The sequence below is a fragment of the Triticum aestivum genome, chromosome 7A (assembly GCF_018294505.1).
Source record: "Triticum aestivum cultivar Chinese Spring chromosome 7A, IWGSC CS RefSeq v2.1, whole genome shotgun sequence".
NCBI lineage: Eukaryota > Viridiplantae > Streptophyta > Magnoliopsida > Poales > Poaceae > Triticum > Triticum aestivum.
In genome coordinates this window covers 357,169,068-357,195,892 of record NC_057812.1, presented here as the reverse complement: position 1 = coordinate 357,195,892, position 26,825 = coordinate 357,169,068, and the positions used below count along the sequence as shown (strand labels likewise).

At 46.7% G+C, this 26,825-nt stretch overlaps 1 protein-coding gene across 1 annotated transcript; it reads right to left on the bottom strand.

Annotated features, from left to right (window-relative positions):
• Positions 1 to 544: 544 nt before the first annotated feature.
• LOC123154787 (exocyst complex component EXO70B1) lies at positions 545 to 2,917 on the bottom strand. The gene has a single exon (XM_044573420.1). It carries the CDS (start codon positions 2,793 to 2,795, stop codon positions 867 to 869), a length of 1,929 nt encoding a protein of 642 aa, XP_044429355.1. The 5' UTR covers positions 2,796 to 2,917; the 3' UTR covers positions 545 to 866.
• Positions 2,918 to 26,825: the final 23,908 nt, after the last annotated feature.

Genomic DNA, 26,825 nt, shown 5'->3' with positions numbered 1-26,825 from the left:
AATAAACCTTTCAAACTGGTGGCATGCCCAGGTTGTAAGGACAAAGACAAATGATTCACATACTTGAACTACTCAACATAGCAACAGCCAAAAGACATGAGGATTTTCAATTTACAAACTGCGCAACAATAAATAGGCAGTAACGTAGCATATAGAAGAATCTGTGTAGTACATTCCTGGCTTGCTAGGGGTTGCAAATTTCTAACATCCTTAAAAAGTTGTGCATTAGAGAAGCTCAAGATTAGCATTTAGATTGATAAAATCATTTTGCAAAATCATGTGGTACAAGAGAGTGATTAAAATCTGTCAATTTCTAACACCCGAAAGAAGATATGCACTAGAGAAACTCAAGATTGGCATTCAAAGTAACAACATAATTTTACAAAATCATATGGTACAAAAGAGTAAAAAAAAATCTTTCTATCTCTAACCCACAAAGCATGGACTATCCAGATGATTGCTAATAACATAAAGGACATCAAAAGCACATTCAAGGCATTGGCATGAAATTGCATGGATTACACTTCCATGTACCCAACATAGCTGAAAGAATAATAACATTATATATTTTTTTAACTGGAATGAAAATGCTATATCAACATGCTACTTGCCAAAAATATAAAATAATAGTGTAACAAATGAACAAGTTGGCTCACAGAGGAAGACCCATGGAGATTGACAGCTTCACCAGATCTCAAAATGACATAAGAATTGGCATGTCTGTTTATCGACCAAGAGTTCTTGACCAACTATATTGTCAAATATCAGAGTAAACAGAGCTCCAACTGTCAGCACTTGATCCCCCCTGAAGAATCAAAGAATACAAAGCCACAACACACCAGTCGAATGCTAAATGCACAGGAATTTCATCCATGAGATCTCCTCCTATTATGCGGGGAAGGAGGAGCCCCTTCAAAGAAATCATTCACGGCATTCTCAAGGTCCTCAGCTGAGTGCTTGATGTACAACTCTGGATGCTTCCCATTCTCTATATGATGCCGGAACCTGCCAAGGAACGACCTGTATGCTGGCAACAGCTTCTCTGATATTGAGATCCTCAGCTCCTCCCTCAGCTGCGTGTCCGGCACGAACCACCCAGATTGCACCCTATGCGCATCCTCAAATGCAGCATTGAAGGACTTGAATCGCTCCCGCAGAGCTGACTTGGATATTCCTGACGAGAAGCCACCACTTACATGAAGACCCTCATCTCGCAAACAATTCAGGATCTTTAGCCATGACGTCCGCTGGTAATTTGTGGCGGCCACTGTGAACTTTCCTGTAAGCCGCTTCAAGTAATCATCACCAATCATGCTCCAGAGGTCAGGTGAATCCTTGACCTTGTGTACAATATAGTGTACATTGTTCATCAAGAACAAATGTGAGAGAGCCGTGTCCTTGTAGAGTGACACCTTGCTCTCAAGGTTGTGTTCAAGGACAACAATGATCCAGATGATATGGGCAGCAAGCGGTGACTGATTCTCATGCTCGGGTAGTTCGAGGCAGGACAAGCATGGCGCAAGCTCATTGCCTTCAGCAGCAAGCCGGGCACTTGCCGACGGACGTGATACAATCAGCTCGGTGAGCGTGGCCTTGTAGTCGGAAATGAGGCTGCTATAGTTCATCACGTACCGTGTGAGCGGGTGGACGGTGCCGCCAGGAACTGCAGTCTTGGGCGGGTCGCGGAGAACTGCGTTCTCAAACTCCGAGAGTATTCCACGCACTGCATCTGCGAGGCGCGATCGGATCTCTACGGCCTGCACGTATATCGATTCGGCTGCCTTGGATGCAGCGAAAATGTCGGAGACGTCAGGCAGCAGGTCAGATAGCGCGTCGTGGAGATCGATAATCTTGAAGAGCTTCTCGGGAGAGCGGCGACCGATGCTGATGGCCTCAGCGAAGCCAAACAGCTGAAGCGCCGCACCCTTGACAGCTTCGACGAAGGGGGTGTCATGCGTGGCTGGAGCCGCGGTGACGACGCTGACAACGGTGACATTGGAGATTGGGAGGTCATGGAAGACGTGGAAGGAGAGGCGGCGCTCGCTGGCAAAAACGCCGCGGACGGCGGCACGGGCAGCTCGGATCCATCGGCGGATCTTGGCCTCGAGAGCGTCCCACTCGAGGCGCTGGACATCACCGATGCTGAGCCGTTCGACGCCGAGCCGGCGGAGGGAGGCGTCCACGGCCGGCTTGCGAATGGAGGCGTACACCTGGGCACACTCGCGGCCGTACCCAGCCGCAGCCATTCGGGAGGCGATGGCGCGGAGGTCGGCAACGGCGTCGTCGGGGAGGAGGTCGATCTCACGGATGCTCCGGAGCGAGCGGTAGCTGCTTCGCCGGCCGCCGCAGTCGGAGATGGAGTCATCTTCCTCCACAGCTGGGAGGTCCATGGATGAGACCGAGTTCGTTCGGTCGCTGGAGATACAGAGAGATGTCAGGTCGGCGAGCGCCTCGATCTCGAGGTCGAAGGCGCGGGACGAGAGCAAGTGGCGGAACTCGTCCTCGAGCCGCGCCATCGTGACCTGCACGGCGCTGCACCCGCCTCCACCAGCCGCCGCCCCCGACCCGGACGACCGCCGCGGGCTCCCGACCACCGAGGGGGACGACAGAGCGAGGCGGCGGATGTTATCCACAGCACGGAGGAACCGCTCCGCCTCGGTTCGATCCCCTGCTCCGTCGAACAGCATCGGCTCGCCCCCAACCGCCGCCGGCTCCGCCGCCGCCGTCGAAGCCAACGACGAGTCCAACCGTATCACCACTTGCTCCGCCGCCTCCAGCTCCGCCGGTCCATCCATAGTATACAGTTGACTCCTCGCCTCCCGACTCTCCACCTCACCCTCCTCCAAGCTGGCCTTTCTTACCCGCGGCGGCGCGAATCCTGGGAGCCGCACGTGTGGCCGAGCGCGCGCGCGCGTGGGTCTGCGCTATGGCGGACGAGGGAGTGATATAGACCGAGTCGAGCTGGCTGGCTCCGGTGTGTGCTGAGTCCAAGCATGTTTTTTCTTTTCTTTTTTTGACAAAAAGCAACCAGCATTGCATTTCATTCATTTAGATGGTGTTACAAAGCTCAAGATGAGTACACTACTACTTCAACTTCTCTCAGGCATGCTGGTTCTAGCGGACGAAGTAGATATTCAGCATCCATGGTCATCTAACCAAGCAAGTCGTAGCCTTTAGCATTGTTGTATGGTTGCCACCCAACAACGCCCCACAAAGAGAGAGAGAGAGAGGAGTGTCGAATATGAACAAGGTGATCCAAGAAGAATCAAACTTACTAACCCGGCTTCAGATGATCAACTCAACCGAACATCCATTGCATCGAAATCAAAACTAAATCTGGTTAACCAAGCTCTAAGCAGCACGAATGACCACCACCATCTATCACTGGTCCCTTCGGCCGGTAAGAAACTCCAACAACGATGCCCCAAGAGGTGTGATGCACATCACCATCATCATCCGATCCCAAGAGAATCTGATGTAGGGTGGAACCCTAGATGGCCGATCTTTCACAAAAGGAGCGGATCCCGCAAGAACACGAGAAACACAAGGGAAAATCATAAAGGGAAACACAAGAGGAAACACGAGAGAATCACTCAAACCAACAAGAACGATCACACATATGCTAGATCCGACTACACATAGAGATCACACGATCCAAAGTCAACAAGGGATGATAAATAGGGTAACTGGTTCTTCTCCATGAGGAGGTCTTGATGGGGCCACCCGAGAGGGGGTCTTAAATCCAACGTGGATCTTCTCCAAAGAGGGGCCGTGGTCTCTCTCGAGGAGTAGATCCGTATGGATGAGCGAGGCTCTATCTCACAAATGAGCTATCATAATGCTAACCCTAAAACATAGGTAGGAGAAGAGTATATATAGTCTCGGGGGCGAAAGGGTACACGGGCCTCGGGCCAAGTCACTGCACGTAGGCAGGTCCGGAAGTTCCGGGCTAGGTTCCGGGCTAGGTTCCGGGGAGGGTCCAGCCTAACCAGAGAATTGGCACGGGAGGAGCTGGGCTGGCGTCCGGGGGCCGGAAGGTCCGGGCCTAGTTCCGGGCAAGTTCCGGGCTAACCAGAAAGTGGGCACGCCCGGACTGGTCGATGTCACCGGAGTCCGGAAGTTCCGGGTCAGCTAGAGGTTCCGGGGGCCGGATGTTCCGGGCTCTGGCCGGAGGTTTCGGGCTGGACAGAGAATTGACACCTGCCTCTTCTTGTTTAGCGCTCGGCTCCGTGGCTTGTGCGTTGTACCTGACCACACATAGCGTCTCGGACTTAGCCAGTAGCCACGTCTCCCTCAAAGGAGTGGAAAACTCAAGTAGGAGTGATATCACCTCAGATTGAATAGCACGAGCTCTTGCTCTTGTCATGGGGCCACTTGGAGCTTGGATAGCCGAGGTAGTGTCCATGGGGATGGCCATAGGATGCTCCGCATCATCTCCCCCCTTGGGGAAGATCCAACCTCGGATCGAAATCTTCATCACCATGGTGCGATGAGAGATCTTTGACGTTGAAGATGTCGCTCACAGAGTACTTGTCGCGTGGGATTTCGATCTTGTAGGCGTTGTTGTTGTAGCGCTCAAGCACCTTGAAGGGTCCGTCGGCTCGTGGTAGAAGTTTGGACTTGCGTTCGTTTGGGAAGCGTTCCTTGCGAAGGTGTAGCCACACAAGATCTCCAATGTTGAATATCATGGGTTGCTTGCTGACGTTGAGCTTGGTCGCGAGTCGGTGTACTTGGCGCTCGATGGTGTGCCTTGTATCTTCATGCATCTTCTTGAGGTAGTTCACTCGGGCACTCGCGTCCATATCGATGCGCTCTTGTAGTGGTAGAGGAAGAATGTCCAATGGGGACAACAGGTTGAAACCGTAGACGACCTCGAAGGGGGACTTGCCGGTAGTCAAATGTATTGCTCGGTTGTAGGCATACTCGGCGATGGCTAGACACTCCTCCCACTCCTTCATGTTCTTCTTGATCAACACGCAGAGTAGAGTGGATAGTGTGCGGTTGGTCACCTCCGTTTGGCCGTCGGTTTGTGGATGGTATGCCGTGGAGAAAAAGAGCTTGGTTCCGAACTTGGCGCATAAGGTTTTCCAAAAGTAGCTCAGGAACTTGACATCGCGGTCCCAGACAATCATCTTTAGTACTCCGTGGAAGCGCAATATTTCCCTACAGAAAAGATTGGCAACATGTGAAGCATGGTCTATCTTGTTGCAAGGAGTGAAATGAGCCATCTTAGAGAATCGTTCCAAAACAACAAATACGGAATCCTTTCCATTTCTAGTTCTAGGAAAACCAAGCACAAAATCCATGCTAATATCTTCCCATGGTTGATACAGAATTGGAAGAGGCGATAGAGACCATGGGATTGAGCTTTAGACTTCGCTTTGCGACATGTAGAGCATCGGTTGGTGAAGCGGATGACGTCGCGGAACATCTTGGGCCAATAATAGTTCTTGGAGAGCGTAGCAAATGTCTTGCCGCGTCCAAAGTGTCCCATTAGTCCACCTCCATGAGATTCTTGCAAAACCAACAAACGAAGAGAAGACTCGGGGATGCAAAGTTTGTTAGCTCTCATAAGATAATCATCTTTGATGTAATAGCGTTCCCAAGATGTATGCGTCAAACATTTGGCATAAGGAATAGCAAAAGTAGGATCATGCGCATACAAGTCTTTTATGTGCTCAAAGCCAATGACATTCAATTCAAGTTTAGTAACAAGCATGCATATGCGGGAAAGTGCATCCGCCACAACATTTTCCTTACCTTTAATGTACTTGATGACATAAGGAAAAGACTCAGTGAACTCACTCCATTTAGCATGACGATTGTTCAACGTAGTTTGACCCTTAAGGTATTTAAGTATTTCATGGTCGGTATGGATGATAAATTCATGAGGGCAAAGACATTGTTCCCATTCATGCAAAACTCTCACTAAAGCATATAGCTCTTTGTCATAGATGGGGTAATTGAGTTGCACTCTAGAAAGTTTCTCACTAAAGTAAGCTATGGGGTGCTTCTCTTGCGTTAACACACCTCCTATGCCATTACCACTAGCATCGCAAATGAATCTCAAAGGGTTTGTCAAAGTTGGGTAATGCAAGCACGGGAGCATGAGTAAGCAAATTCTTAAGCTCATTGAATGCGTTATCTTGGGATAGTCCCCAAACAAAGGGTGCATTCTTCTTACTCAAAGCATGCAAAGGTGAAGCAATGGTGCTAAAATTCTTCACCAATCTACGGTAGAAACCGGCTAAACCAAGGAAGATATACACTTGTTGCAAGTTGGTTGGTTGTGGCCAATTCTTAATAGCATTGATCTTAGATTCATCAACATGAACACCCTTAGAAGACACAATGAAACCCAAGAAAACAAGCTTGTTAACATCGAAAATGCATTTGTCCATATTAGCAAAAAGGTGCTCTTTTCTAAGAATGTGTAGCACGCTCTTAAGGTGGGTGACATGATCTTTGAGAGATTTGCTAAACACAAGAATATCATCAAAGTAGACCACAACAAATACACCAATATAAGGTCGAAAAACAAAATGCATGAGTCTCATGAAAGTACTGGGTGCTTTTGATAAACCCATGGGCATAACAAGCCATTCATATAAGCCAAACTTGGTCTTAAATGCGGTTTTCCATTCATCACCTTCTTGGATGCGTATTTGATAGTAGCCACTCTTAAGATCAATCTTAGAGAAAATTGTGGCTCCGCTAAGCTCATCAAGCATATCATCTAGGCATGGTATGGGGTAACGATAACGCACGGTAATAGAATTGATAGGACAGCAATCTGAACACAAGCGAAATGTATCATCTTTCTTGGGAACAAAGATTACCGGGACGGCACAAGGGGTCAAAATTTCTCGAACATGGCCATTGTTGATGAGTTTTTGTACTTGCTATTGGGGAATGCAGTATTTCAAAAAAATTCCTACGATCATGCAAGATCTATCTAGGGATGCATAGCAACGAGAGGGGAGAGTGTGTCTACGTATCCTCGTAGACCCAAAGCGGAAGCGTTGAGTAACGCAGTTGATGTAGTCGAACATCTTTTTGATCTGCACACGTTCAACTCGGTGATGTCCCTTGAACTCTTGATGTAGCTGAGGCTGAGGGAGAGTTTCGTCAGCACGACGGCGTGTTGACGGTGATGATGAAGTTACCGACACAGGGCTTCGCCTAAGCACTACGACAACATGACCGAGGTGGAAATTTGTGGAGGGGGGCACCACACACAGCTAAGAGATCAACTTGTGTGTGTATGGGGTGCCCTGTAACGCCCTCGATGTGGCTATATCTCCCACGTGTCGAAGCACGACTTAGAGGCATAACCACATTCAAAGCAATGTCGCAAGTGAGGTAATCTTCACACAACCCATGTAATACATAAGGGAAAAAGATACATAGTTGGCTTACAATCGCCACTTCACACAATTACATGAATAAAGCATTACAACATCCAAATGCAATCAAGGTCCGACTACGGAACCAAAATAAAGAGCAACCCCAAATGCGACAAGGTCCCTCGATCGACCCCAACTGGGCTCCACTACTGATCAACTAGAAACGAAACAAGACAAAGGACAAGATCTTCATCGAGCTCCTCCTTGAGCTTGGTTGTGTCATCTGCACGGTCTCATCAGCACCTGCAAGCTGGTTTTTGGAAGTATCTATGAGTCACGGGGACTCAGCAATCTCGCACCCTCGCGATCAAGACTATTTAAGCTTATGAGTAAGGTAAAGGTATGATGTGGAGCTGCAGCAAGCGACTAGCATATATGGTGGCTAACATACGCAAATGAGAGCGAGAAGAGAAGGCAAAGCGCGATCGAGAAACTATGATCAAGAAGTGATCCTAGAACAACCTACGTCAAACATAACTCCAACACCGTGTTCACTTCCCGGACTCCACCGGAAAGAGACCATCACGGTAACACACGCGATTGATGTATTTTAATTAAGGTCAAGTTCAGGTTTTCTACAACTGGACATTAACAAATTCCCATCTGCCCATAACCGCGGGCACGACTTTCGAAAGTTCAAAACCCTGCAGGGGTGTCCCAACTTAGCCCATCACAAGCTCTCACGGTCAACGAAGGATATTCCTTCTAGCAGAAAGACCCGATCAGACTCGGAATCCCAGTTACAAGACATCCTCGACAATGGTAAAATAAGTCCAGCAAGACCGCCCGATGCGCCGACATCCTGATAGGAGCTGCACATATCTCGTTCTCAGGGCAACACCGGATGAACACTACGTACAGCTAAAACCAGCCCTCAAGTTTCCCCGAGGTGGCGCCACAAGTGGCTCTAGTTTGGACCAACACTTAGACAAGCACTAGCCCGGGGGGTTAAAATAAAGATGACCCTCGGGATGCGCGACTCCCAAGGGAAAAAGGCTAGGTGGCGAATGGTAAAACCAACGTTGGTCCTTGCTGGAGGAGTTTTATTCAAAGCGAACTGTCAAGGGGTTCCCATTATAACCCAACCGCGTAAGGAACACAAAATTCGGGAACATAACACCGATATGACGGAAACTAGGGCAGCAAGAGTGGAACAAAACACCAAGCATAAGGCCGAACCTTCCACCCTTTACCAAGTATATAGATGAATTAATTAAATAAGAGATATTGTGATATCCCAACAAGTAAACATGTTCCAACAAGGAACAACATATCCATGTTCCAACAGGGAACAAACTTCAATCTTCACCTGCAATTAACAACACTATAAGAAGGGCTGAGCAAGGCGGTAACATAGCCAAACAACGGTTTGCTAGGACAAGGTGGGTTAGATGCTTGGGTTAACAATATGGGAGGCATGATAAGCAAGTGGTAGGTATCGCAGCATAGGCATATCAAAAGAGCGAGCAACTAGCAAGCAAAGATAGAAGTGATCTCGAGGGTATGACCATCTTGCCTGAGATCCCACAAGGAAGCATAACGAGTCCACGAAGAATACAAACGGACGTAGTCGAACGGTTCCTCACAAACGCGATGTATCGGAACCAACCCGAAGAAGCAACACCGGAAAGAAGCACACAACATAGTCAACAACCACTACAACAACATGGCATGATGCACAACAAGTATGATGCATGTCCGGTTTAAAGAAGCATGGCATGGCAAAGTGCACAAACAATCCTACAAATTAAGTGGAGCTCGTTATGCAACGGAGTTGCATATTGATGAAACACCACATGACTTATTTAGTTCTCTCCCGGTTATGTACCCAACAATATTAAATGTTTTTAAACATGGCAAGAGGGTGAAGCAAAGTAAAACTACCTATCTAGTCAAGTTTAAATGAGGCCGGAAGCAACGAACAACAATTCCGATAAATCCCCATATGCATAAATTAGGTTTGGTAATGTTCTTCCCTAAACAATATTTTATAGTTACTAAACATGCAAGATGATGCCATCATGTTAAACTAGGCAAAATTCTACCCCATTTACATATAAAGATTATTTAAAACCGAGCTACGGTTAATTAGTTATGAATTTAAACATATTAGCAAGTTATTTAAGCAAATTTAAACAAACAGCATTTTAAACATTTCAAACATAGATGAAAGTTGCATATTATTAAACTAGACAAAATTCTAAGCAACTCTCATATATAATTTATTTTAAACCGATGCACGGTTTATATTAAATGCATGAACATGAGGGTCTTTTCTGCAAAACTGACGTTCTCTGGGAAAAATAGGAAAACGTTCCATGTAGAAAATAACAGGATACGGGCCGGATCTGGTTGGCCCATCAGTGCACAAGAGGGGCTGGGGGGGTCGGCCCAGCTGGATGGAGCAGTGGCCAGCTGGTGTGCTGGGCCTTGGCGCCAAATGCGGCCCAGGCACGCAGGAGGCAGGCTGTCAGGAACTGGGCTCGTCCCGCTCCTCGATCTCGCCTGGATCGAGCAAGGGGGTGCGGGGGCCGCGGTCAACGCGCAAGGCGCGCTCGAGACGAACAGGGGGCAGTCGAGGCAGGGGCCGCGGGCGCAGGAACTTGGTGCTGCCGTGGATGCAGGCGAGGAGGACGACTCCGGCGGGGTCAGCAGGGCGAGGACGACGGCGAACAGACGCGGGAGCAGGCGAGGGGATCAGCTGGGTTCGGATCCGGTGGCCGGCGCCTTGTTGTGAAGCAGAGGAAGCCATGGACTTGGGTTCTCTAGTGATGCGGCGGCGACGGGGAGGCAGCAGCAGAGGGCGACGGGGTCCTGACGAGGACAGAGTTTTCCGGCAACGACGAACTGCAGAAGGCGGCCTTGATGCAGGAGAGAGATGGAGGCGTGTATTCGGTGAGGCAGCGGAGTCCGTTCGGTGGCCATGGCACCTGGCATGCTCCCTGTTGCAGCAGTACAGAGAGAAAGAGAGAGATGTGAGAGGAGGGAGTAGACGGCAGGGAAGGGGAAGAAGGGGCGCAGGAGGGGCTCGGGTTGGCTGGCTGATGATCCCAAGGTGGGAGGAGGCTGCAGGCTTTGGTGGTTGGCTGGGCGAGGGGATCAAGCGAGATCGGGCGAGGGGATCCCGAGGAAGAGGACTTGGTAGAGAGTGCGGCGGGTGGTGAAGGGACAACCCCTTAATTTCTAGGGTTGGACAATATATATACACCAGGTGGATTAGGTTAGGGGCTACCTCATCCCTACGATCGTAATCGGACGGTCGCGAATAAAATAGATAGGGAGTCCAAACAAGAAAATGGTGACGTTTTGTAGATGTTTGGGGTTGATCCGGATCCAACGGTGACGACTGCTCGGGTCAGGTCCGGGACAATTTTCGGACGCGCGCGCGAGGAGGGCCGCGGGCTGACGAGAGAGGTTAGGTTGGCCTGGCGGTAGGTAGTGGTCTGTGTAGACGGTCTCGAGCTGAGAGAAGAGAAGAGAGGGAGGCCCGGTGACTGTTTTCGGAGACCGAAAGGTCCGATGTTAGACCGGCTATACTGCCGCTATAGTTTAACGGTTGGGCTATCAAACAAACTCCGAATGCAATGAAACTTGACAGGGGTCTATCTACACTATAATAAGACCACACGCCAACTATCATCCCATTCCGAGAACATTCTCCGGCCACTTATAAAATACTATTTCGGACATGTCGCAGGCGCGTGCAAGTGTGTCTGGGCTTAGAATGGACAACGGAGAGAGCCGGAAGACCCGGACGGATGTAGGTTTTGAAACATGATGATTCAATGCACATGATGACATGACAAGATGCAACACGCAAGCAAATGACATGGCAATGACGACGAATAACTGGAAGACACCTGGCGCATCGGTCTTGGGGCGTCACAACACTCCACCACTACGAGAGGATCTCGTCCCGAGATCTAGGATGGCACCGGAGGGAAAAGGAAGAGGAAGAGAAGAGGTAAAACAAATTGCTTCTTTGACAATTGAGTGAAACCAAAGAACCTTGCGAGGTTGAACAAATTTGAGAAAATAATACAACGAAGGTGAACAAAGTTGAAACCTCCGTTAGACAAGAGGAACAAGGAACCTTACTAGACCCTTGTAGGTTGAAAGACATAAGAAAAGTGTTACAATGGACAATAGGTACATGCAAGCACTCCGATTGAAACGAGATGTACAAGAAACGATAAAGATCAATTACGACAACACTCCGGTTGGACATGGAAGGTAAGGAATATAAACTTTGCCAAACAAAAGCACTTGGATGAGACTCCGGTTAGAAGAGGAATGATAAAAATGACACTCCGGTTAAAACAAGATAGAGAAGGAAAAAGAATGATATAATTTGGGCAGCATTCCGACTGAAAATAAAAGGAATTGAATAAGAACTTGATAAGATGAGAGGATACTTGATGAAATCACAACCCACTGCCTCCGGAACTATTGAATGAATAGAACAAGGGGTAAGAAAGATCTCAGACAGCACTCCGATTGAAAAGAGATGCAAGGCTTGATAAGGCAAAAAGAGCTTGAGCAAAAAGGTCACAACACTCCGGTTAAATGGATAATCGTGAAAAGAACAAGGTTCTGACAAGAACAAGAAGAAGGGTAGAAGAGAGCCACATCACAAAGCCTCCGGAACAAAAGTAAGAATGGAATGGGATGAACTAAGGGAAACAAGATCTCGAGGGAGCACACTTACAACAAATGCTAGAACGGAGTTGTTGGAAAGCCAACAACGAAAAGAATAAGCTTGATATGGTCTTATGGAATACAACTCAAATTATGAGGTGACAACCTGCCATTTACGGGAAAATAATTGGATTGATATCAACAAGGAGACGAGAAAGCTATTTCACCGGGAGGATAAAAGAAGAACTTGGGTCACTTATGAGCACCATAGTTATCAACAATCCTTAGGGAAGGCTTTAGTTGAAATATAACCCAAGATAACTCCAATGAAGAGATTGATGGATTTAAGATACCTCATTGTTAACAACATGTGAATCATGAAACATGAACTCAAATTATCAAGAATGACATAATACCACCTCCAATGATACGCTTGAAAGAATAGCACTCCGGATTGCAAGATGGAGAAATATAAAACTCCTCAAAACAAGACATGTGTTGAACACCATCTTTATTTGAGAGTATAGCTTGGCGGATCTTAACTTCGAGGGAAATCTTGAGGACAATTGAAGAATGAAAGAAATCCTTGATGAACCACCAAGTAGAGCCTCCCTGACGAACTCCGGTAATAAAAGAAATGATCAAACGAAATGAAAGAGAAGTTGAAAACACAAGGTGAATACTTGCAGTGATTAGATGGATCTTCATGATGAGAAAATTGAGAGATCTTGGAACTCTGGGGAAAAGAAAAGATGAAGCCTCTCGAATCGAGAATGTGATATGATGAACCTCCGGAATAAGGAATTGAATTCACTCGATGAAACAAGAATAAGAATTACATTATGCTTATCCTTCACCAATTAAATTGATGACAACCAATGGATTTGGCACACTTCTTATTCTCGTAGAAAGGATTAAAGAGAGATATAGCTCAAACTTGGGAAGGTATTCAACGAACCACCGGTAGGGTTGAAACAACGAATAAATTGATATGATAATGAAGGAAGAGAAGTCTTGAACGAACCACCATAAGGATTAAAATGACCGAGGAAAAGATAAGGACAACACCGGGAAGAATTAGCAAATGAACGAAGAAGCTTGAGAGAATTTAGATACATGAGAACGAAGCGATCACGAGCTGATTAGAGAATATTTGAATGATGCACCGGTAAGATTTAGAGAAAGAGAGCTGAAAGTTGAGAATGAATAATTCTGAGATGATGGCCTCCGGATAAACAAACTGAAAAATACTCCTGAATTGCTTCGGATGGGTGAAAAGAATTCTCATAACCAAAACAATTAAGAGGGGATGGAAACAAGCTAGAATCATGAATTTCCGAGAGAACGGATAAGATATGGAGGTAAAACTCTTCTTCGGTCTTCAAATGTTGAGAATGACGACGAGAAACACCACCAAGAATTATTGAGGCACACCGGAAAGAAGAATGGAAAGGTTGAGCCAACGATGAAAAGAATCTGAAAAATCTTGGAGAAATACATGTGACTGATGATGAATCATTCTTACGTCAAACTTCGAAAAGAATATGAGAATACCTCCGGAAATTAGAAGAGTCAGGTAAGATCCTGGGGAAAAGGCCTATGGGTTAGGTCCCACTCAAAAGATACACCATTGAACAATTTAAAAGAGAGAATGCACCGGTTGAATTAAATGGCTAGAATGAGATAACAACCTCGAAATAGGTTGAATGGATCTTGAATGACAAGACGAGCCTTTTGAGAAAGCTTGAGCACGCCGGAACAAATGAATAGTGAGAAGTGAATTATTATGAGGTGCACCGGTATGAGAAGGCATTGAAATGAGGAAAGGGGTAAGATCAAAAAAGCTTGACTTGAAACCACCGGAGAAGATAAAAAAGACGAAGAATGATGAAATAGAAGCTCCGTTAGTATCTTCATGAGAATCACCGGATAAGAACATTCAAAGAAAAGTATGGAGAGTCTTCACATGAATAAAATGGATACTTTATTAAGATATATGAGTCCTTAAAGAAAAAGGGTGGGAGGGAGGGAAAACAAAGTCAACTTGAAGACGGATGAAACGAACAACATTGAGAAGACTTGACTTGATCTTGCAGATGTTGAAATGATCGGATCCACTTGAAGAGAAACACGCCGGTTGAAACGGATTGGCATGACAATCTCGATTATCATGAAGGATTTGTATTCACATCGGAGTATGAGAACACCACTTGGGAAAGGTATGGAATCAACATTTGACTTTGAAGCAACTCGAATACCACAACTCAAAACAAAACAAGGATTGGCTTGCAGAATAAGCCAGAACAAACATATGATAGAGATTTCGTCCGAAGTTTTCGTGGTGGGGCCTACACGGGCTTGATCGTACAGCACCATCATGTACAAGGCAGTCCACATGACATACGAAGCGTCCTCGAGTCGTCATAGCCAAGGACTCTTTAAGACACAACGAGACCACTGTAAAACCAACCGTGAATAGGCGGACCACTAGACGTCGAACCCCAATTTCATATCATATATCCGTCAGAAAGATATCCTAAGAGCTACTTGAATTCCCACCTATGAAACTCCCGAACCTTTCCGGTTATGCAATCAGGTGTTGGGGATACAGGGGAAGCATAATATCTCACCCAAACTAGCAAATCCTACATCCAGCTGTATCCATCCTTCAACACATAACTAAGAAACCTTCGGAAATCGTTTACCTCAACCTTCGAAAAGCATCTGTTATACGAGTTATGGCAATACTCCCGAACTCCCGCCCCAGTACTGGGTGGCATCGAGGTTATCTCACCAACAACTGCATAAAAGAGATTTTCGATGTCAGCGAAACTAATCTCAGGTATTCCAGAACTGTAACGATAAAATTGTGACGACAACACCTCGGAGCTCAACTCCCCGGGACACTGCCACAACCCCTAAATGACATGATGCACCAAGAACAATGTTCTCGTCACAAAACCATCGAAACAATTCCAAGATACCCGCGTGATCCTAATTTTTTTAGTGAAATTTGAGAAGATAAGAGTCAAAACTCTACGTCAGGATGCCTCACCAGAGCGATGAAGGGACTGAGGAGTAAAAAGAATTCCTAACTCTGCGATATATATAATTCCTAAATGACTCAAAACATTTCTAGACTCAATAACGCCAGCAATTCGATCAAGCAGGAGGCTCCTAAGGTCGGGGAAGGCTCTGATTACCAACTTGTAACGCCCTCGATGCGGCTATATCTCCCACGTGTCGAAGCACGACTTATAGGCATAACCGCATTGAAAGCAATGTCGCAAGTGAGGTAATCTTCACACAACCCATGTAATACATAAGGGAAAAACATACATAGTTGGCTTACAATCGCCACTTCACACAATTACATGAATAAAGCATTACAACATCCAAATGCAATCAAGGTCCGACTACGGAACCAAAATAAAGAGCAACCCCAAATGCGACAAGGTCCCTCGATCGACCCCAACTGGGCTCCACTACTGATCAACTAGAAATGAAACAAGACAAAGGACAAGATCTTCATCGAGCTCCTCCTTGAGCTTGGTTGCGTCATCTGCACGGTCTCATCAGCACCTGCAAGCTGGTTTTTGGAAGTATCTGTGAGTCATGGGGACTCAGCAATCTCGCACCCTCATGAGCAAGACTATTTAAGCTTATGGGTAAGGTAAAGGTATGATGTGGAGCTGCAGCAAGTGACTAGCATATATGGTGGCTAACATACGCAAATGAGAGCGAGAAGAGAAGGCAAAGCGCGATCGAGAAACTATGATCAAGAAGTGATCCTAGAACAACCTACATCAAACATAACTCCAACACCATGTTCACTTCTCGGACTCCGCCGGAAAGAGACCATCATGGTAACACACGCGGTTGATGTATTTTAATTAAGGTCAAGTTCAGCTTTTCTACAACCGGACATTAACAAATTCCCATCTGTCCATAACCGCGGGCACGGCTTTCGAAAGTTCAAAACCCTGCAGGGGTGTCCCAACTTAGCCCATCACAATCTCTCACGGTCAACGAAGGATATTCCTTCTAGCAGAAAGACCCGATCAGACTCGGAATCCCAGTTACAAGACATCCTCGACTATGGTAAAACAAGTCCAGCAAGACTGCCCGATGCGCCGACATCCTAATAGGAGCTGCACATATCTCGTTCTCAGGGCAACACCGGATGAACACTACGTACAGCTAAAACCAGCCCTCAAGTTTCCCCGAGGTGGCGCCGCAAGTGGCTCTAGTTTGGACCAACACTTAGACAAGCACTGGCCCGGGGGGTTAAAATAAAGATGACCCTCGGGATGTGCGACTCCCAAGGGAAAAAGGCTAGGTGGCGAATGGTAAAACCAACGTTGGGCCTTGCTGGAGGAGTATTATTCAAAGCGAACTGTCAAGGGGTTCCCATTATAACCCAACCGTGTAACGAACGCAAAATCCCGGAACATAACACCGATATGACGGAAACTAGGGCGGCAAGAGTGGAACAAAACACCAGGCATAAGGCCGAGCCTTCCACCCTTTACCAAGTATATAGATGCGTTAATTAAATAAGAGATATTGTGATATCCCAACAAGTAAACATGTTCCAACAAGGAACAACATATCCATGTTCCAATAGGGAACAAACTTCAATCTTCACCTGCAACTAACAACACTATAAGAGGGGCTGAGCAAGGCGTTAACATAGCCAAACAACGGTTTGCTAGGACAAGGTGGGTTAGAGGCTTGGGTTAACAATATGGGAGGCATGATAAGCAAGTGGTAGGTATCGCAGCATAGGCATATCAAAAGAGCGAGCAACTAGAAAGCAAAGATAGAAGTGATTTCGAGGGTATGATCATCTTGCCTGAGATCCCGCAAGGAAGCATAACGAGTCCACGAAGAAGACAAACGGACGTAGTCGAACGGTTCCTCACAAACACGATGTATCGGAACCAACCCGAAGAAGCAACACCGGAAAGAAGCACACAACATAGTCAACAACCACTACAACAACATGGCATGATGCACAACAAGTATGATGCATGTCCGGTTTAAAGAAGCATGGCATGGCAAAGTGCACAAACAATCCTACAAATTAAGTGGAGCTCATTATGCAACGGAGTTGCATATTGACGAAACACCACATGACTTATTTAGTTCTCTCTCGGTTATGTACCCAACAATATTAAATGTTGTTAAACATGGCAAGAGGGTGAAGCAAAGTAAAACTACCTATCTAGTCAAGTATAAATGAGGCCAGAAGCAACGAACAACAATTCCGATAAATCCCCATATGCATAAATTAGGTTTGGTAATGTTCTTCCCTAAACCATATTTTATAGTTATTAAACATGCAAGATGATGCCATCATGTTAAACTAGGCAAAATTCTACCCCATTTACATATAAAGATTATTTAAAACCGAGCTACGGTTAATTAGTTATGAATTTAAACATATTAGCAAGTTATTTAAGCAAATTTAAACAAACATCATTTTAAACATTTCAAACATAGATGAAAGTTGCATATTATTAAGCTAGACAAAATTCTAAGCAACTTTCATATATAATTTATTTTAAACCGATGCACGGTTTGTGAGATGTGAAATGCATGAACATGAGGGTCTTTTCTGCAAAACTGACGTTCTCTTGGAAAAATAGGAAAACATTCTATGTAGAAACTAACAGGATACGGGCCGGATCTGGTTGGCCCATCAGTGCACAGGAGGGGCTGGGGGGGTCTCTCACCATGGGCCTTGGCCCAGCTGGATGGAGCAGTGGCCGGCTGGTGCGCTGGGCCTTGGCGCCGAATGCGGCCCAGGCACGCAGGAGGCAGGCTGTCAGGAACTGGGCTCGTCCCGCTCCTTGATCCCGCCTGGATCGAGCGAGGGGGTGCGGGGGCCACGGTCAACGCGCAGGGCGCGCTCGAGATGAACAGGGGGCAGTCGAGGCAGGGGCCGCGGGCGCAGGAACTTGGTGCTGCCGTGGATGCAGGCGAGGAGGACGACTCCGGCGGGGTCAGCAGGGCGAGGACGACGGCGACAGGACGCGGGAGCGGGCGAGGGGATCAGTTGGGTTCGGGTCCGGTGGCCGGCGCCTTGTTGTGAAGCAGAGGAAGCCATGGACTTGGGTTCTCTAGTGATGCGGCGGCGATGGGGAGGCAGCAGCAGAGGGCGACGGGGTCCTGACGAGGACGGAGTTTTCCGGCAACGACGAACTGCAGAAGGCGGCCTTGATGCAGGAGAGAGATGGAGGCATGGATTCGGTGAGGCGGCGGAGTCCGTTCGGTGGCCATGGCTCCTAGCATGCTCCCTGTTGCAGCAGTATAGAGAGAAAGAGAGAGATGTGAGAGGAGGGAGTAGACGGCAGGGAAGGGGAAGAAGGGGCGCAGGAGGGGCTCGGGTTGGCCGGCCGATGATCCCAAGGTGGGAGGAGGCTGCAGGCTTCGGTGGTTGGCTGGGTGAGGGGATCGAGCGAGATCGGGCGAGGGGGTCCCGAGGAAGAGGACTTGGTGGAGAGTACGGCGGCGGGTGAAGGGACAACCCCCTAATTTCTAGGGTTGGACAATATATATACACCAGGTGGATTAGGTTAGGGGCTACCTCATCCCTACGATCGTAATCGGACGGTCGCGAATAAAATAGATAGGGAGTCCAAACAAGAAAACGATGACGTTTTGTAGATGTTTGGGGTTGATCCAGATCCAACGGTGACGACTGCTCGGGTCGGGTCCGGGACAATTTTCGGACGCCCGCGCGAGGAGGGCCACGGGCTGACGAGAGAGGTTAGGTTGGCCTGGCGGTAGGTAGTGGGCTGTGTAGACGGTCTCGAGATGAGAGAAGAGAAGAGAGGGAGGCCCAGCAACTGTTTTCGGAGACTGAAAACGTCCGACGTTAGACCGGCTATACTACCGCTATAGTTTAACGGTTGGGCTATCAAACAAACTCCGAATGCGATGAAACTTGACAGGCGGTCTATCTACACTATAATAAGACCACACACCAACTATCATCCCATTCCGAGAACATTCTCCGGCCACTTATAAAATACTATTTCGGACATGCCGCGGGCGCGTGCAAGTGTGTCTGGGCTCAGAACGGACAACGGAGAGAACCGGAAGACCCGGACGGATGCAGGTTTTGAAACATGATGATGCAATGCACATGATGACATGACAAGATGCAACACGCAAGCAAATGACATGGCAACGACGACGAATAACTGGAAGACACCTGGCGCATCGGTCTTGGGGCGTCACATGCCCCCTCCCCCGTATATAAAGGAGTGGAGGAAGGGGCCGGCCGGCCTCCTATGGCGCGCCCCAAAGGGGGAATCCTACTCCTACTAGGAGTAGGTTCCCCCTTTCCTAGTCCAACTAGGAAGGGGAAGGAAGGGAAGAGGGAGAGAAAGGAAAGGGGGGCCGGGCCCCCTCCAAATTCGGATTGGTCTTGGGGGGCATACCCCACCTCTTGGATGCCTCCTCCTATCTTCCACTAAAGCCCATGTAGGCCCATTAAGCCCCCTGGGGGTTCCGGTAACCCCCCGGTACTCCAGAAAATGCCCGAACTAATCCGAAACCTTTTCGGTGTCTAAACATAACCTTCCAATATATCAATCTTCATGTCTCGATCATTTCGAGACTCCTCGTCATGTCCATGATCACATCCCGGACTCTGAACAACCTTTGGTACATCAAATCACATAAACTCATAATACCAATCGTCATTGAACGTTAAGCGTGCGGACCCTATGGGTTCGAGAACTATGTAGACATGACCGAGACTCATCTCCGGTCAATAACCAATAGCGGAACCTGGATGCTCATATTGGTTCCTACATATTCTATGAAGATCTTTATCGGTCAAACCGCACAACAATATACGTTGTTCCCTTTGTCATCGGTATGTTACTTGCCCGAGATTCGATCGTCGATATCATCATACCTAGTTCAATCTTGTTACCGACAAGTCTCTTTAGTTGTTCCGTAATGCAACATCCCGCAACTAACTCATTAGTCACATTGCTTGCAAGGCTTATAGTGATGTGCACTACCGAGAGGGCCCAGAGATACCTCTCCAACAATCGGAGTGACAAATCCTAATCTCGATCTATGCCAACTCAACAAACACCATCAGAGGCACCTGTAGAGCATCTTTATAATCACCCAGTTACATTGTGATGTTTGATAGCACACTAAGTGTTCCTCCGGTATTCGGGAGTTACATAATGTCATAGTCATAGGAACCTGTATAAGTTATGAAGAAAGCAATAGCAATAAACTAAACGATCATAGTGCTAAGCTAACGGATGGATCATGTCAATTTTATCATTTTCTAATGATTTGATCCCGTTCATCAAATGACAACTCATATCTATGGCTAGGAAACTTAACCATCTTTGATTAACGAGCTAGTCAAGTAGAGGCATACTAGTGACACTCTGTTTGTCTATGTATTCACACATGTACTAAGTTTCCAGTTAATACAATTCTAGCATGAATAATAAACATTCATCATGATATAAGGAAATATAAATAACAACTTTATTATTGCCTCTAGGGAATATTTCCTTCAGTCTCCCACTTGCATTAGAGTCAATAATCTAGATTATGTAGTAATGATTCTAACACCCATGGAGTCTTGGTGTTGATCATGTTTTGCTTGTGAGAGCGACTTAGTCAACATGTCTGCAACATCCAAATCCTATGTCTCTTGCAAATCTCTATGTCTCCTTCCTTGACTTGATCATGGATGGAATTGAAGCGTCTCTTGATGTGCTTGGTTCTCTTGTGAAATCTGGATTCCTTTGCCAAGGCAATTGCACCAGTATTGTCACAAAAGATTTTCATTGGACCCGATGCACTAGGTATGACACCTAGATCGGATATGAACTCCTTCATCCAGATTCGTTCATTTGCTGCTTCTGAAGTAGCTATGTATTCCGCTTCGCACGTAGATCCCGCCATGACGCTTTGCTTAGAACTGCACCAACTGATAGCTCCACCATTCAATAAAAATACGTATCCGGTTTGTGACTTAGAGTCATCCGGATCTGTGTCAAAGCCTGCATAGACGCAACCGTTTACGACGAGCTCTTTGTCACCTCCATAAACGAGAAACATATCCTTTATCCTTTTCAGATATTTCAGGATGTTCTTGACCGCTGTCTACTGATCCACTCCTGGATTACTTTGGTACCTCCCTGCTAAACTAATAGCAAGGCACACATCAGGTCTGGTACACAGCATTGCATACATGATAGAACCTATGGCCGAAGCATAGGGAATGACTTTCATTTTCTCTCTATCTTCTGTAGTGGTCGGGCATTGAGTCTGACTCAACTTCACACCTTGTAACACAGGCAAGAACCCTTACTTTGCTTGATCCATTTTGAACTTCTTCAAAACTTTATCAAGGTATGTGCTTTGTGAAAGTCCAATTAGGGGTCTTGAAATTCAGTATCATTTCCGATCAACAATATGTCATCCACATATAATATCAGAAATGCTATAGAGCTCCCACTCACTTGTAAATACAGGCTTTTCCAAAAGTTTGTATAAAGCCATATGCTTTGATCACACTATCAAAGCGTATATTCCAACTCCGAGATGCTTGCACCAGTCCATAAATGGATCGCTGGAGCTTACACACTTTATATCCATTAAGGAATGCAATCTTGACATCCATTTGCCAAATTTGATAATCATAAAATGCGGCAATTGCTAACATGATTCGGACAGACTTAAGCATCACTATGGGTGAGAAGGTCTCATCGTAGTCAACTCCTTGAACTTGTCAAAAACCTTTTGCAACAAGTCGAGCTTTGTAGACAGTAACATTACCGTTAGCGTCAATCTTCTTCTTGAAGATCCATTTATTCTCTATGGCTTGCCGATCATCGGGCAAGTCAACCAAAGTCCATACTTTGTTCTCATATATGGATCCCATCTCAAATTCATGGCCTTAAGCCATTTCGCGGAATATGGGCTCATCATCGCTTCCTCATAGTTCGTAGGTTCATCATGGTCAAGTAACATGACCTCCAGAACAAGATTACCATACCACTCTAGTGCGGATCTTACTCTGGTTGACCTACGAGGTTTGGTAGTAACTTGATCAGAAGTTTCATGATCATCATCATTAGCTTCCTCACTAATTGGTGTAGGGATCACAGGAACTGATTTCTGTGATGAACTACTTTCCAATAAGGGAGCAGGTACAATTACCTTATCAAGTTTTACTTTCCTCCCACTCACTTCTTTCGAGAGAAACTCCTTCTCTAGAAAGGATCCACTATTAGAAACGAATATCTTGCCGTAGGATCTGTGATAGAAGGTGTACCCAACAGTCTCCTTTGGGTATCCTATTTAGAAACATTTCTCTGATTTGGGTTCGAGCTTATCAGGTTGAAGCTTTTTCACATAAGCATCGTGATGGAGGGTGGAACCCTAGATGGCCGATCTTTCACGAAAGGAGCGGATCCCGTGAAGAACACGAAGAACGCGAGGGGAACCACGAGGAGAAACACGAGGGAACATGGGAGAATCACTCAAACCAATAAGAACGATCACACATATGCTAGATCCAAGTACACATAGAGATCACACGATCCAAAGTCAACAAGGGACGATACAAGGGGTAACCGGTTCTTCTCCAAAGGAGGTCTTGGTGGTCTTCTCCACGAGGAGGTCTTGAATCCAACGTGGATCTTCTCCAAAGAGGGGCCGCGGTCTCTCTCAAGGAATAGATCCGTATGGATGAGCAAAGCTCTATCTCTAATGAGCTAAACCAATGATGACCATAGAAAGTGGTAGGAGGAGGAGTATATATAGTCTAGGTGGGCGAAGGGGTACATGGGCCTCGGCCCTTTACTATGCACAAATAGACGGGGCCGAATGTGCGGGCTTCGGGCCGGATGTCCGGGCTGGAGGGGCTGGCCTTGTCGCTCTTTGGTTGGAGGGTGCCGGATTTCCGGGGGTGAGGCCAGATGTCCGGGTGTTGGCGAGGCGCCAGATGTCCGGGGTTGACACCGGATGTCCGGGGCCTGTAGCACTTGGCGGCTAGGCAGCTGCTGCTATAGTGAATGTCTCCAGCGGCCGGATGTTCGGGGCTGAGGCCGGATGTCCGGGTCCTGGAGCTGCCTTCTTCTCCTTTCGGCATTCCTCTTGATCCGTGAACGTGGCGGCTTGTTCGTCTTCACAAGCATCTTCGGGGGAGTCCTATTGATACCTAATCATGCACAACATCTCGAACTTAGGTAGTTGCCATGTCTCGAATGGATCATATGTGATATTACTAAGGAAGGAAGTCACCTCGTTCTCGAGAGGTCTAGCTCGTGTCATGGGTCCTCTTGGCACTTGGCGAGACGATGGTGGGTTCATGGGGGTGACCGTAGGATGCTCCGCATCATCTCCCCTCCCTTGGGAAAGATCCGACCTCGGATCGAAATCTTCATCAGCATGGCAGGGAGAGAGATCTTTGACGTTGAAGATGTTGCTCACAGAGTACTTGCCGCGTGGAATGTCGATCTTGTCGGCGTTGTTGTTGTAGTGTGCAAGCACCCTGAAGGGTCCATCTGCTCATGGTCGAAGTTTGGACTTGCGTTCATGGGGAAGCGGTCCTTGCGAAGGTGTAGCCACACAAGATCTCCAATGTTGAACACCATGGGGTGCTTGTTGAGGTTGAGCTTGGTCGTGAGTCGTTGTACTTGGCGCTCAATGGTGTGCCTTGTATCTTCATGCATCTTCTTGAGATAGTTGACTCGGGCACTTGCGTCCATATTTGTGTGCTCTTGTAGTGGTAGAGGGATAATGTCCAATGGGGACAATGGGTTCAAACCGTAGATGACCTCGAAGGGGGACTTGCCAGTAGTTGAGTGTCTTGCTCGGTTGTAGGCGTACTCGGCGATAGGTAGACACTCCTCCCACTCCTTGATGTTCTTCTTGATTAGCACACGAAGTAGAGCGGAGAGTGTGCGGTTGGTCACCTCCGTTTGTCCGTTGGTTTGTGGATGGTATGCCGTGGAGAAGAGTAGCTTGATTCCGAGCTTGGCACAGAAGGTTTTCCAAAAGTAGCTTAGGAACTTGACGTCGCGCTCCGAGACTATCGTCTTTGTTTCTCCATGGGGGTGTAATATTTCTCTACAAAAGAGATTGGCAACATGTGAAGCATCGTCTATCTTGTTGCAAGGAATGAAATGAGCCATCTTAGAGAATCGGTCCACAACAACAAATACAGAATCCTTTCCATTTCTAGTTCTAGGCAAACCAAGCACAAAATCCATGCTAATATCTTCCCATGGTTGATACGGAATTGGAAGAGGCATATAGAGACCATGGGATTGAGCTTTAGACTTAGCTTTGCGACATGTAGAGCATCGGTTGGTGAAGCGGTTGACGCCGCAGAATATCTTGGGCCAATAATAGTTCTTGGAGAGCGTAGCGAATGTCTTGTTGCGTCCAAAGTGTCCCATTAGTCCTCCGCCATGAGATTCTTGCAAAAGTAGCAAATGAAGAGAAGACTCGGGGATGCAAAGTTTGTTAGCTCTCATAAGATAATCATCTTTGATGTAATAGCGTTCCCAAGATGTATGCGTCAAACATTTGGCATAAGGAGTAGCAAAAGTAGGATCATGCACATACAAGTCTTTTATGTGCTCAAATCCAATGACATCCAATTCAAGTTTAGTAACAAGCATACATATGCAAGAAAGTGCATTCACCACAACATTTTCCTTACCTTTATTGTACTTGATGACATAAGGAAAAGACTCAATGGACTCACTCCATTTAGCATGACGCTTGTTCAACTTAGTTTAACCCTTAAGGTATTTAAGTGTTTCATGGTTGGTATGGATGATAAATTCATGTGGGCGAAGATAATGTTCCTATTCATGCAGAACTCACACTAAAGCATATAACTCTTTGTCATAGATGGGGTAATTGAGTTGCGCTCCGGAAAGTTTCTCACTAAAGTAAGCTATGGGGCGCTTCTCTTGCGTTAACACACCTCCTATGCCATTACCACTAGCATCACAACGAATGTCAAAAGGTTTGTCAAAGTTGGGTAAAGCAAGCATGGGAGCATGAGTAAGCAAATTCTTAAGCTCATTGAAGGTGGTATCTTGGGATGGTCCCTAAACAAAAGGCGCATTCTTCTTACTCAAAGCATGCAAAGGTGAAGCAATGGTGCTAAACTCCTTCACAAATCTATGACAGAAATCGGCTAAACCAAGGAAGCTACGCACTTGTTGCAAGTTGGTTGGCTGTCGCCAAGTTTTAATAGCATTGATCTTAGATTCATCAACATGAATACCCTTAGAATATAGAACGAAACCCAAGAAAACAAGCTTGTCAACACCAAAAAGGCATTTGTCCATATTAGCAAAAAGGTGCTCTTTTCTAAGAGTTTGAAGCACGGTCCTAAGGTGTGTGACATGATCTTTGAGAGATTTGCTAAACACAAGGATATCATCAAAGTAGACCACAACAAATACACCAATATAGGGTCGAAAACAAAATGCATGAGGCGCATGAAGATACCGGGTGCTTCGGATAAACCCATTGGCATAACAAGCCATTCATATAAGCCAAACTTGGTCTTAAATGCGGTTTTCCATTCATCACCTTCTTGGATGCGTATTTGATAGTAGCCACTTTTAAGGTCAATTTCAGAGAAAACTATGGCTCCGCTAAGCTCATCAAGCATATCATCTAGGCGTGGAAGAGGGTACCTATAACGAACGGTAATAGAATTGATAGGGCGGCAATCGGAACACATTCGAATTGTACCATCTTTCTTGGGAACAAGGATTACCGGGATGACACAAGGGCTCAAACATTCTCGTACGTGGCCGTTGTCGATGAGTTGTTGTACTTGTCGTTGGATCTCCTTAGTTTCCTCGGGGTAGACGCGGTAGGGAGCCTTGTGAGGAAGAGGTGCTCCGGGGATGAGGTCGATTCGATGCTCGATGCCTTGTAGAGGAGGTAGACCCAGAGGTAGCTCGTCGGGGAAAACATCTTGGAATTCCTGCAATAGAGAAGATAGCACTAAAGGTAGATTGTGAGAAGTGTTAGCTTTTGGTGCCTCATCCTTGCACAAAAGGACATAGTGCATGACACTAGATGGGTTCTCACACACTTCTGTTATCTCACTTTTGGTGGCAAATAGAACAAAGTTCTTCTTGTCGCTCATCGTGGAGGCACTCATTTTGGGCTTGTGGCGCTCACTCTCTTTTGGGTGGTTCGCTCTCTCACTATTCTCTCCACGATGGGTGGTTTGCTTGTCGACGATCACTTGGCTTGGAGACATAGGACGAAGGACGTACTCCTTTCCTTTCATCTTGAAGTTATAGTGATTCGTTCGGCCGTTGTGGATGACACCTCGATCAAATTGCCATGGTCTTCCGAGAAGAAGGTGGCAAACGACCATTGGAACGACATCACACTCCAAAGTGTCTTCATAAGCTCCAATTTTGAAGGAGACTCGCACTCTATGCCCGACTTGGATAGTGACGGAGTCGCTAAGACATTGAACTTTGTAGGGATGTGGGTGCTTCATCTTGACCAATTGGAGCTTGGAGCATAGATCTTCACTTGCTAAGTTATGGCAACTCCCTCCATCGATGATGACCTTGATGGACCTTCCATTGATGCCGGGCTTGGTATGAAAGATATGGCATCTTTGGTCTTCTTCTTGTTGACGTTGAAGAGTCAAGACCTTGGAGACAACGAGAGCGGGGATTGAATCTTCATCACAAAAGACTAGATCCGCTTCATCTTCGTTCACTTGCT

Bases quoted from the DNA above. Each gene is read 5' to 3' on its own strand.
- LOC123154787 (XM_044573420.1), bottom strand. From the start codon at position 2,795: ATGGATGGACCGGCGGAGCTGGAGGCGGCGGAGCAAGTGGTGATACGG.